We start from the raw sequence: 13,043 nt of genomic DNA, 5'->3' as shown, positions 1-13,043 counted from the left end.
AAATTCGTTCTCCGAGTTGACATACTTACATACACATGTCGAAAAGTCGAAACACATTATGTCAAGTTAAATATGGAAGTTTTAAAATTATGTATATTTAGCTTATTTACATTAGCAAGAGTTTCTTTCGACACTTTACTTTTAATTGATAATATTTATAATTGTAGCTTTGAGGGCAGTGTTTGAAGTCTATCATTTTATATTTACTAGAGCATCATTATCCTAGTGGAAAATGAATATTATTTATTTTTATACTTAGTAACTTAGGAAGCCGTGGCGTAGCAGTCGTAACTGAGAATTGTTCTGAATGTAACCGCAGAAACCTGGCTTCATTTCGCCGACAATAAAACCGAACCGAGAAATAAAACAGATAGCCACACACGTTCTCCATTAGGAAATTGAATGGATACTCGACACAAATAGCTAACAAAGTTTGCAGCATGGCTGATCACAGTGATAAATTTGTAAATAACATACCTTTTATAATCAAGTGCAGTTATTGTTTTACTTTAATTTCAGATAACATGTATAAATGGAAACATTGACAAGATTTCAATCGAATTTGAAAACTGTAGTGGCCAATATAGTGTTCGAAATTAATAGGCGTATAAATATCTATGGTATCTAAAGACTCGAAATGATCTCTATACATACGAAACTATCCGATTTCAACTTAGATCTAGTGATAGCTAGGAACAGTAAAGTACCACACTTTTAAAGGTACGGATAAACAGGGGTAAGTTTATGAAAAATGTGCGTTGGCGAATGACATATTAATTGAAATTTCAATTGCTTTAATTTAAAATTGGGAAAGTCTTTTGACAATAATAATATTTGTTAAACGCCTTCTCAAACAGAACTTATAAGAACATTAAGTACACATTGTAAATTCTATAGAGCTTGCGGCGTCTATCTAAATTAACGTGGAATCAGAATCCCAGTGTACCGAGGGCCCTTGGAGGGATCCCAGAGACGTTTTAAAGCCTCTCGCGATGCTTGGTATTGTCGAGACCCTCGATGGCAGCCTTGAGTCTGAGAGCGGCCTCAAGTAGAGAGCTCCGAGACAATCTGATCAAGGCCGTGGAACCAATATCCGCTGCCGCCGTACGGAATTAAACACGACCTGGTCAATCCTACAAACTAACATTGTATATTTGGCTAATATAACAAACAAATAGTTTACAAAGTTGGATAGAGATAAATATGTAGAACTAGTTTTTGTCCGCGGCCTTTCCGTGGTAGCCTATGTGCCCTCAAAATCAGCCTAGCGGTTTAGCCGTAAAAGCTGACAGACAGACAGACTTTCGCATAAGATTGGAATTAGAATTTTTTTACGATTACAACGCTAAGGGCTCAGCCACATGCTAAGTACTTTGTGTTTGATCATTAATCTTGCCGCAAACTACTGGCAAACAGAAGCCAAGCCTCGCCGCGCAAACAAGATTGTTGGTTAATTAAAGTTTCCAACTGATGGGTTCGACATTACCGGTAATTTAATCTCTTTTAGGCCGAGTTCACGCGGCCTGGGTCGTGTCAAAGCGGAACCGAAACTTATACTATTCAATGTGGAACCGCAAGCTATAAATAGCGCTGTCAAATAAATAATGTTTGGGCTTATCACAATTGAAGTTATTTTCTCTGAAAATAAATTTCACTAAACTTGTTGTCTTGGATTTCTTCAAATGTCTTGGAGTTAAAGTGGCATAACCCATTGTGATAAGTTCCGTTGTCAAAGTATAAAATAATAGAATCTTCTTTCAAAAATGCGATTAATTTGCTCCAAAAATAGAAAAAAATATTCACACGATCGCTACGACCACGCGAATGTGGATTCAAATTGGAGAGATTAAACTGGGATTTATTTGGTATCGGAGTAGTAATATTTATTTATCATTAATTAATTGAACCGGTGAAGCGGTGGTGGTGTAATGGTTAAGACGCCCGCCTGTGGATCGAAAGTTCTCAGGTTCGTATCCTACTTGTGCCATATGAGTTTGTATACCAATCTGACTCAAATATAGTAGTTTTCATAGACGACCACTTGCTTCCGGTGAAAGAAAACATCGTGAGGAAACCTGACACTGGTTGACAGTTTAGTTCCCTAGTGTGTATGCGGATACCTGCCACTAGATGGCGGTAAGTAGTCGTGAAATTCATAACAGATGCCTTTAGGCGACTTGAATAAAATCTGACACCAGTGTTAGCTATTAATTAAGTACAATATTATTAATAATTAGTTATTAATTAATTACAATAATTAATTGAAGGACTATATAACTCGTCATAGTATTTTCCTGCTGAAATTGCAAAAATGTCATCACAATTCAAACCTAAGGGTCATTTTATTTTAAGTTTTGACTGTAGGCAATTAAAGTAAGCATTGCAAAAAAGGATAAGCCAATATCCCGTGAAATTGATTGATTTAGGCACCAGAGTTGGGCGTTACATATTTTAGGAAAACCGAAATAGCTCAGGCAAATTTTATTTGGGCATTATTTCGGTATACCTACAGGCTTTTGATACAACAGCCTTAAACCTAAACGCTCGACTGATTAATCTAAATATAGGATTAGGTCCATAATCTTCTAAAATAAATATTTTAGTGATGGTATTGAATATACGAAGCTGAAATTAGATATTTCTACGTTAAAAAACGTCTTGGTCAATTAATAAATTACAAGACATGAGTCAGATTGGAAAACAAACTCGTGTGATAAATGTAGGCTTCGGACCCGATTATTCTTTAAAATTATTCAAAATATTATTATATGGACAGGAACGACGAATTCAAAACCAATCAAATTTCAATGGTTTTCCGAAAATTATAATTTAAATAATAGCATTCATGTTCATGGCTCATAGTATTGAGCCAGTGATATTATTGTAGTCTTCTAACGATGGATCAGAGCACGGATTGAGTCAAATAATAGCAATGTAGAGAAATGAGAAATCTGCAGCAGAGTCACGTAGCGTCGCGCCAATCATTTATAAAACTAACATTTTCGCATTCAGCTTCACGCTGACTCAACGTTATTTATGTTTCAATATTTCTCACTCATTTCTTTTGTTTTTTTTTTTCGATTTAGTTAAGTTGGTTTCACAAAAAATGTGTCGGGAAAAGGAAAGCCGATAAGCGTTTAAGCCCAGAGAGAGAGAGAGAGAGAGTGAATTTTTTCTTAAAAAAAAGGATTCTAAATTAAAAATCTAAGATCCATAGATTTTTTATTTCGTGTATCCACCTGCGCTTTGGAAGTCGACAGTAGACAAATTAAATCATTTATTAAAAAAATCAGACAATCCCAGGCACATTTTCACATCAAGTTTTATATTATACGGTAATTTCCCAAAAAGCTACAAAGTAAGACTTAGTTTCAAGTAAATTAACGATGTATATAATTCTTAGTAGAATAAAGAATGTTGAATTTCAATTTATTTACAGTCTTATCCGATAAATCTAAGATGAGTATGTATTTTATATAAATCGCTCTAAATAACATTCTCAATCCGACATCGCATTACGTGAAGTCAGGAGTTGCACAAATGGCGCGTGAATTATAAAGGAGTAGGAAATGTGGTGGTTAATCCCGCGGCGCAGGTGCGCTGTTACCTTTATTTGCTTAAGGGTTGGCGCTCACATAATTTTATGCATGCATAATTCAATTCAAAATATTTATTTCAAAAAGAGTACATTATACTAGTGTTAGTAACAACAAATCTGTGGCTTAACGGTCATCATATAGGATATATATAACGGTCATCATATACTATATTGGAGATTCCGGGTTCGATCCCCGGTCAAGTCAAGATGGAAAATGATATTTTTCAGGGTGACGTGAATGTTTATCTATATATGTATGTTATAAAATATATACTATATTTTTATTTTTATAGATAAAATGTAAATTACGAATTACGAATTAAATAATAAAAATATATATTACAAAGACGATAAATTATAACTATAATTAAAAAAAAATATTGAGTAATAAATTTTATTCATGACACTATGTGTGGGTACCCCTTGGGAGGCTTATTTACGCCGCAGAAAATGTATACACGTGTTTGTTATAACGAAGTATGCAAAGAGCTCCTGTTATTTTTATAAAAGTAAACGTGATGAAGGGTGTGCGGTTTATTTTTACACGTTCGGTATTATTTTGCTTGGCAACAAAGACCATTTCAGCCTGTATTATGTTAATGAAAATTATAAGTGTAGAATTTCGTATTTTCTTCTCGTTTCGTCCGAAGGGACTATGCAAGTCCGTTGACAAAAATATTGTATTTTATATATTAAATTCGAGAAAGATACGATTTCATGACATGGTAGTAATATTTAATATTATTTTTTGACTAGAAGAATCAAAATTTCACGCGAACGTAGTTACGGGAATTGCTAGATTTCTGATAAACTTTCTGGGTATTACATGGGTTCCCGAAAATTCGATTTCAAATTCTGGTAAGATCGAGCGAGGCGCGCGGTTCGAGCCAATCGAGTAAGAAATTGGAGTGCTACGAGCGTAGGTAACGAGCTACGAATGATCTACGAAGCTACGAAACCACTACGAGTACGAGAGAGGGCTCTACGACGCTTGTAGCTTGTATCTATAATATTAGCTTTATAATATGTGCAAATACTATGTTGCAAAGATGTTTTACGTAACATAATAAGGTAACTTTTAAGTTTTTAATTGTTATTATTACCAAAATGGACCTCATGTTGAATTGAATTTGAAATATAATTTAAAACGTTGATATATATGTATTTGTATATTCTGATACGTTGACCTACCTACAACTTTCCCATTTATAGTTTCATGGTATATCTTGCGCTTACAGTCTCCATACTAACGTTTAAAAAACAAGTATTCATCTATTTAAAAAAATGCCTAAATAGATTAAAAACAATATTCGTATTTATCCTTCTAATCGCAGACGTCGGATAAACCCTATAAAGATTTTCATAATCGTTTCGCCGTCGTAAATTTACGACCAAATGGTGTAACGTCTTGCCTTCAAGTTTGCTACGAGAGTGCTACGATAATACTACGAAAGCTCTACGACCCCTTATGTGCTACGCCATATAATATTAAAGTAGAAAATTTTCTACCACGTTTCCAATTCCATTTCAATAAGGCGCTAAATCGCTAAATTTATACAGTTTTCTCACGGAATTCATAGAATCCCCTTAATTCCACGTGCGAATAGCGCCTTCTCAGTTATTCCTACTATGTTTGTAGATTTCAATCAGTATTCGTATTTCAAAGGCATTTGCAAAGCAAAGCATAACGCTCAGTAGAATGTTTTTCGAACATGAGATGTGCCTTTTATTTTGAAGAATAGAATCAGTTACAATTTAACGTTAATGCGCTTTACGCTTTCTTGTTTAGATGAGAGGGTTTAAAGTAGTATTTTATCTAAGTGACGAACCAGTTATTTACTTCGTTTATTTCGGATTTTTGTATTCCATGGTACCTGAGGTTGTGGCAAAAAAAACATTATTCAATGTTCAAAAAAATACCCTTTAGATATGTACTGCCATTATTATTTAATACTGACCCGGATAATATACATACATTCGTGCAAGGACATATAAAAATTCATATTAGCGGTATTACAGTATAAAATAACCTATAAAGTTAGACTATAATTCCCGGATGACTTTTACGACACTCCCGAAACTGTTTACTGAGTAAACATTAAATAAGTATAATGCAATAAATTCGCTGGACAGCAGGAGTGCTCGTTTGTGTCGTGGCCCGAACTGCGTGACCAATTTTTGTTAAATGTATATTTTTATTTTATAATTTTATTGCTTTTGCGCGTAACTAAAAGCGTTGCTGTGAAAATTTTGGCAAATCCAGCTTCGAAATTATTTGATATCTCTAGCCGTATATATATATGGCTATTTCGATTCGACGGTTATGTTCGATTCTGATATATAACGCTATTCTCTCGTATTGCGTAGCTATTACATAGAGTAGATTTTATGTATTTTTTTATATGAAAAAATAATTTGTTGTTGATACCAGTAACCCTGTATATATTTAGATAAAAAATAACTGCTTGTACATTATTTTGATTACAAGTGAACAAATGTCGCAAAGTCTGGAAATATGTTGTAGTAGACAACATATTTCCAGACTTATATGATTGAAAATATTAATTGAAAATTGAAATTATTAATTGAATTGACTTGGAACTACGAATTTTTAGTTGAAGCCAACTAGAAAGTCGAAGTTCCGAGTTTAATATTTCAATCATACTGTTAATTTGGATGAAAACACACTTAAATGTCAAATATTAACCAAAGCAAATCGACGGTCAGACCTCACAAACAGATTGTAACAATCTTGATCAAATTAATTGAAAAGTTCATAATGAAAATGGGCCACGATTTTCGGGCCTTGTCATAAAGGCATAAATAAATCGGGGATGAGGAGAGGTGAGGGTGAAGGGCGCGGGGATAATCCGCCGGATTACAGTGAGGGCGCGCTTGTAACAACAGACTCGCAAATTGTCCCTCTTCTTGTAATAATGATAATATAATAGCTGAATTGGCTTAGCTCATGTTACAAGGTGCTCTTATTTATTATATTTTTCCTTTTAATCTCAAGAGAGTATTCCCAGAAAAATATATACTATATGTATCTATATAAAAAAGAGGAAGGTGTTTATGAGTTTGTGACTTTGTATGTTTGAGGCAGTTAATTTGCGAAACTACCAACCCGATTTCAAAAATTCTTTCACCATTAAAAGGGTACCATCAAAGATATCCAAGATTGCTGTAGGCTATATTTATCTCAAAATTCCCACGGGAGCGAAGCCCCGGGCAACATCTAATCGTATCGTATCATATAATCTTGTTGAGCTGTTTTTTCTTCACCTCGGCTTAGTCGTCGGCTTAGTAAGCTTGCGACGTTTATAAGAGATGTGAAGTTGAAATAATAATTTGAATAGAATATTACTTAACTAGACACATTTTCCATTACACCTTTGCTTCTGTGAACTAACTAAATAAGTTTTATAGAAAAATGTTACTTTTGAAACAAACTTTTATTGTCATCAGAAAAAAATTATTGCATTCAATGTGTGACAAAAAATCATGTTCATACAGTAAACCGTTGAGGAGTATCCATCCACGTCTGGAGCCGTTTCTGTGTGCACCATCAAGACTCGCTTATCATAATAATGCATTGTCATAGAACTTAACGTGTGTACAAAATTTCAGCTCAATCGGCATTACATAGTTATTAGGCATTACATTGCAAGTTAAATAAAAGCTAATAATAAAATATGATGTTTGAGTAATAAGATTTTACAATGTTTTCGCCGAGTTATGAGTTTTGCGTTTTTGATTCGAATTTGTTCTCGTAACTCATGTTAATCTTAATAGGTCAAGCTGTACAACGGTTTTATGAGTAGTATTCATAAAATTCGTTAAGAGATCTAACTTGTTTAAAACTTTTCGTATTATAGAGTATTCATAAAACTCGTAGAGTTTATAGTTAAACATGTTTCATATTTTGCCTTAATTTTAACTTTTTTTTATATGTTCCATACCTAACAAAAATTGGATGGTGATGTTTTAAAAGTCAGTAGAAAATAAATCCCCCAACGGGTTAAAAGTTCTTCAGCGCTGCAGTCAACCGACTGTACATATAATGAGTAAAGTTGTACCGGACGTTTGCAGCTTTAAAAGCTTAAACTAGAATTCTGAGAGCTTATTGGTTTTTGTGGAAAATTTAGAATACTTGTAGAAAATCTCTGTGGACATCAGTTTAATTATATGAGCTTCACTGACTATTATTTTAAAATACATTTCATCCGTTTCACTCTGTTTATTATAACTATTTTTTTTTGTTTATTTAAGTGAGCTAACAAAAATACATCTAGAATAATAATAAAAAAATATTAAGGTATAAAAATGACAGTAATGTAACAGAAAAAAAGAAAAACTTAAGGTAAGTAGTTCTTTTAAACTAAGAAATTCGATTGAGTGCTTAAAACGGTTGCAGCAGGATTTCCACTCGAGGTCCGATCTTGAAAAGTTTATGTTCTGGCTTCAAGCATCGGTGGCATTTAAAGTTGGCTTGTACAAATCGAAATCGCAAAATAAATGTTATTTTTAGTTTTGAAAGCTTTCTTCCTCTTATAAATTCTTTATCTCATTTGAGAAAACAGTGGAGCTATGCTGGTCCCGGTGCTTTGTTTTTGAAAATTATCTTTGTGATGATAGCGTTTTATATTAATTTATACATTAGAATACTACCTTTGTTATATTTTTTGGTCACGTAAAGCCTTTTTTATATACATATCTATAGCAATCTTGTGTCTACGATTTACAACCGACGTCGGTTACAACTCAAACCGACACTCGTCAACACTTCCGTTCTGCAGTATCAGTAGATAAAGGTGTCGATAATGTAGTTAGTAGCTCTGTTGCAATTAGTAACAAAGGCGTAACGAGTCTGCGGTATCGAGTTGATGCAGTTGCGGCTTGGAACTGCCAGTCTAGTCCCACACAGGCACGGTATTATAGCACACAGCTTGCCTAGAATACTTTATTTATTAAGATAATATAAAGTGACTAGCTGCTTTACTGAGCTTCGCTTCCGTGGGACATTCATGATAAAATGTCGAAATCTGGCCAGTTAATGGCTGACATTATACATATATATATATATATAGAACAAAAATATCTCATAAAGAAGAAACTAGATATCGTCTTTTGACGTATAAGTTTAGAATGAGACACTATCAAGTTTTTGTCTTATACGGAGTAGATAGAGCCACGAATTGCGAAACTGTAAGGCTACGTTTATCTGTATGGCTGGCTTAGAATTGAGATTAAAGAAAGTGAATGATTGCTTATCGAATATAAGAAGAATTTCCAGTTTATAGCTTTTCCCTTGATTGACTGTCGCAATCTGGCGAGAGAAGAAGTTAGGACATTCTGTTCCCTAGACAGGAAAACAACAGATACGAGTTCAGATAGACAGATCGTTTATTCCTTATAACATGGTGATATAAAGATGTTAACAGCGTAAGGTAATTCATATTCTGCTTATTAGTCATAGCGTTAGAAAGACAAAATGCAACTTAAACAGAATAAAATAAGTTATTCCAACACAACAAGCTTGAACAAGTTGTTCGCAGTGTTAACCCAGTCTGTTTTAATTATGCAAATGAGGTATCTGCGTCAGTTGCATATAATGCCATTCCGCGCTTTCAACTTTAATTCAGCGTCACTGTTTAATGACGGCATATTATTATCTTTTGTTTCAGTTGTGTTTTAGTGTTTGTTAGGGTTAACTGTCTCTCTCTCCTAGTTGCAGTTCAATTCTTGGCTACGACACTTCGGAGCTCAGGGACCGCATGCAGATTAAACCTTTTAATTTTGAAGATGAGGTTATTATTTTTCAACTGACCGCCTGCCTGACGTCAACACTCTTTGGGAATGCTATTGTTGCCTAGGCTACTTGTCCCTGTTTTAAGATTATCTCGACTTCCACGGGAGGAAATCGAGTGATCCTATTCTAGGGCGGAACCACATACAAAAGGAGTACTTACATGGTACAGATAGAGGTTGGTGTCACAGCCCTTATCCTTCTGCGCGGGCAAGCCATGTTCGTCGGTGTCACCTGCAAAAAGCAAAACTACGTTTAGCATATATTTTATATTATAAATAAAAAAGTGTGTCGGTCTGTCATGCTTTCAGGTTCGTAAGTTTTAAGTTGGGGTTACCCGTGCGTTAAATCCAGTTTACATATAAGATGAGAAGGCCAAAGGTAGACATTTCTCAATTTTCTGTATGAGATGTATTTCAAATTACAGGTGTAATCACATTTGCCTCGTCAAAAGAGGCAGAAAGGTCAAACATCAAAGTGAGAACCGCGGGAGTTCTATTTTGGCGTTTATTGAATTGTGGAGGGCTTTGTAATGAGATCTTTTATGTTTGCTCAGTCTCCCGGTACGCCGCACCGATGAACAAATTAATGAGACATCCATGAGGGAATTTATACAATATACACTCTTGTAATACAATCACAAACATTGGGTAAGTATTTTAAAATAATACTTAATAGATTTAGCGCCATGTCAAAAGCTTAAAGGAAAAATCGAAGGCATTTGTGATGATGGTACTTTATACTTTACGAAAATATGAACAGAAAGGTGTCTGTATTATTACCAATTTGGGGCGCTAGTGCCGTCGATAATGTCATATTGTTCATTACTTGTATAATTTTGTTATATTTCCTTAGCAAGAAGGTACATAGATACGTGTTTACATCACTAGAAAACCACATAAAACTTTCGTTCTACATTCAACTCTACTCCTTTGCTAATTCGCACTTAGTTGTTGCTTATGTATTATGTTTCAAATTCAGTAGTCATTCATTCATATTGTTACTGTAAATCCGGCAACCAACTTGAATAAAGCATTTATTATGTCTAAGATGTATTACAGTCAGTAACATAAAACTTTTCAAGAATGCAATAATGTTACTATAATAATAACAGATAATAATGGTTGAAGCCTTTTAAATGAAGCTGAATACAGGAGAGCGGGACTCATTTGAAAATACCGAATGTCCAATTAATTTGGCGGCGTGTGAACGATCCAAGTAGTATTAAAATATTAATTGGATTCGATTGTGCTGTTGTGTAACCGGTTTTAGGAGATCGGCGGCCGGCGGCCGCTTCGTATTCCAGTAGGCTATTCAGACGAATCTGATAAAATTAATATTGGGTTTTACGGATGCATTCAGATACGTGTGGGCTTTTGTTCCATTATTTTGACCCGTTATTTTTATTCAAGCAATTTGGAATGGATAATTTAAAAATCTGATTCTTATATCACCTGAATTATAAATTAAGTTTTAATGATACTAAATAGACTAAATAATGCATGGCAAACACGATCAACTCAATATTTTTTCACATCAGCAGGTCACTTTTCCACGTTAAATTGCAAATACCTGATATAAAATTATGATTTGGAAAGCTACAAGCTATTAGCAAACATATTTCAATGGCCATACTGCAAAAAGAAACACATATATGAGCACTTCCATAGTTCAATGGATTAAAAATAGGTATGAAATGAATTAAATATCTCAAATAGACTGACATAAATCCTGTACCTGGGTCATACATAAATATTTATATTCGCAGAATGCAATCCCGGGGGCACGTTCCATTTTCCCCGGACGCGGCAGGCTGGCGCGCCTCGCAATAATTGAAACTTTTTCAATCCACCTTTATTTCTGCCACAATAGACTCGTAATTGTAACGTTCCATTCCGATCTCCACTCGTTCGGATAACTGCAGGTATTTAATGATTTTCAAAAAAGGAATTTTCGTTTTATGCCCAGTTATATATGGTGTCGTGGCGTGCGTGCAAAATGGTATGAATTCGAATATAAATATGGCATTCAAGACTTTAATATCATCACGGTTTCGTGTATAGACTTGGAAGTTGGATTATTATTTTTGTACAAAAGATTTTTTTTTCTGTTTGTTGGCCGTATTTATCTATGCATTCATATCTTAAAATGAGTTGGGTTTTTAGCCAAATGGGTACTTATCTTGCAAAAGAATCCGAAAAAGGAATAAATCAGAAACAATTAAATTATACAATTTAACGTGGTCTGATGAGAAAAGTCAGATTACGAAACCGGGGTCTATAAACATAAAGACTAAGTAAGTATACAATAAATACTACCTATAGTAATCGCTTTTATGTTGTAGATTAATCCATAGGGTATTTATATAACATTTAATCCTTATTTAATTAAGTGCAGATGAATTACACACAATTAATGACATGGCTTAGTTAACGCAGAATATTCTTGAAAATGAATCTAGTTATACACATAGGTATACAGTAGCCATACTAGTGAAGTGATTGATTTGGGCTCGGCTTTAAATAAACAGCCTAATGAGATTTCAGGATTAATTAACTCGCTTAGCAGAAGGCCACTTAGCCTACTATGAATTTCGTTTAAAATTTGTTGTATTCAATTTCCGAGTCATAAAGTGATAATAGCATCGAGTAACAAACATGTAACAAAAGACCATTGTAAATGAAGAAATTAAAATAAATCTTGCTTATTTCTCAAACAAAATGTACACACTTAACATCATAAAAAAATGTAACTGCATTAGATTTACCGGTATAATTTTATCGTCAACATCAAACATGTTTGAATTCAGAATAAAAACTCAGCATTAGATTGACACTGGCAGAACTTTAATTTGAACTGATGATTTAGATAAAAATTTACTAAGCACAAAAGTCCATAAATGCTACAAAGAATACGAAAAGAATAAAAGAGTTCGTAGGTATAATCTGCGATCTCAATGTCTCAGACCGATCGCCCACTTCACAAAACGAATCTTCCCAGAATGTGCGTTAACAAGCATAAACCCAAATGTGAAACACCCTCTGTGGTTAGTGTTACTGCCGCGTCGCAGTAACGTAACTTTAGGAATCCCATTGGCCACAAAAGTCGAGTCGTCACATAACATCATGAGCGTTGACAATCCTTTGTCTTGTTAGGAGCAAATATGTCTTGCCTGAAATCAAATAAAACTAAGGTTTCGGGAGAAAGCCTTTTATTTTTTCTTTTTAATAAATACAGCTGCCAATACTACAATGTTGCGCTGAAAATACTCGACGTGCCAGATAGACATTAACGCGCATGCTATACCTATTTGGTTTAGAAAAATGAAAATAACAACATCGCTGTGATTGAAATTTTCAAGTGCCCAGAGCATTTATTAGCAAAAGTGGAATTAATAAATCCACAATCAATTCTAATTCTATAATATCATAAGTCTTAAATTTTAAGAATTAATCAAACATACTTCCGTTCGACTAAGTTAAAACAGTTGGTAATGAATATGTTCATAGCATTTTGAAATACCAGCTGGTTAATTGTCTACTAAAAGTATAGGTGGGTCAGCTTATTTGTAAAGTTAGTTTCAGATTATGCGAACTGTGATTTTATGAATAAGTTTAGATTAAAATATTGGTAAAC

At 34.1% G+C, this 13,043-nt stretch overlaps 1 protein-coding gene across 11 annotated transcripts in view; it reads right to left on the bottom strand.

The window, feature by feature from the left end:
- The window catches only part of kcc (kazachoc), a 214,378-nt gene that overhangs the window by 17,728 nt on the left and 183,607 nt on the right, over window positions 1-13,043 (bottom strand). For all 11 annotated transcript variants that reach the window (XM_053765039.1, XM_053764968.1, XM_053764959.1 and 8 more), the window contains one exon: window positions 9,571-9,641. In XM_053765039.1, coding sequence (XP_053621014.1) covers window positions 9,571-9,641 — 71 coding nt within the window. The remainder of the gene's footprint in view (window positions 1-9,570; window positions 9,642-13,043) is intronic.

Source organism: Plodia interpunctella, chromosome 2 (genome assembly GCF_027563975.2).
Source record: "Plodia interpunctella isolate USDA-ARS_2022_Savannah chromosome 2, ilPloInte3.2, whole genome shotgun sequence".
In the NCBI taxonomy this organism is placed as follows: Eukaryota; Metazoa; Arthropoda; class Insecta; order Lepidoptera; family Pyralidae; genus Plodia; species Plodia interpunctella.
The sequence above is the reverse complement of the archived record's forward strand: the minus strand, read 5'-3'. Positions and strand labels throughout refer to the sequence as shown.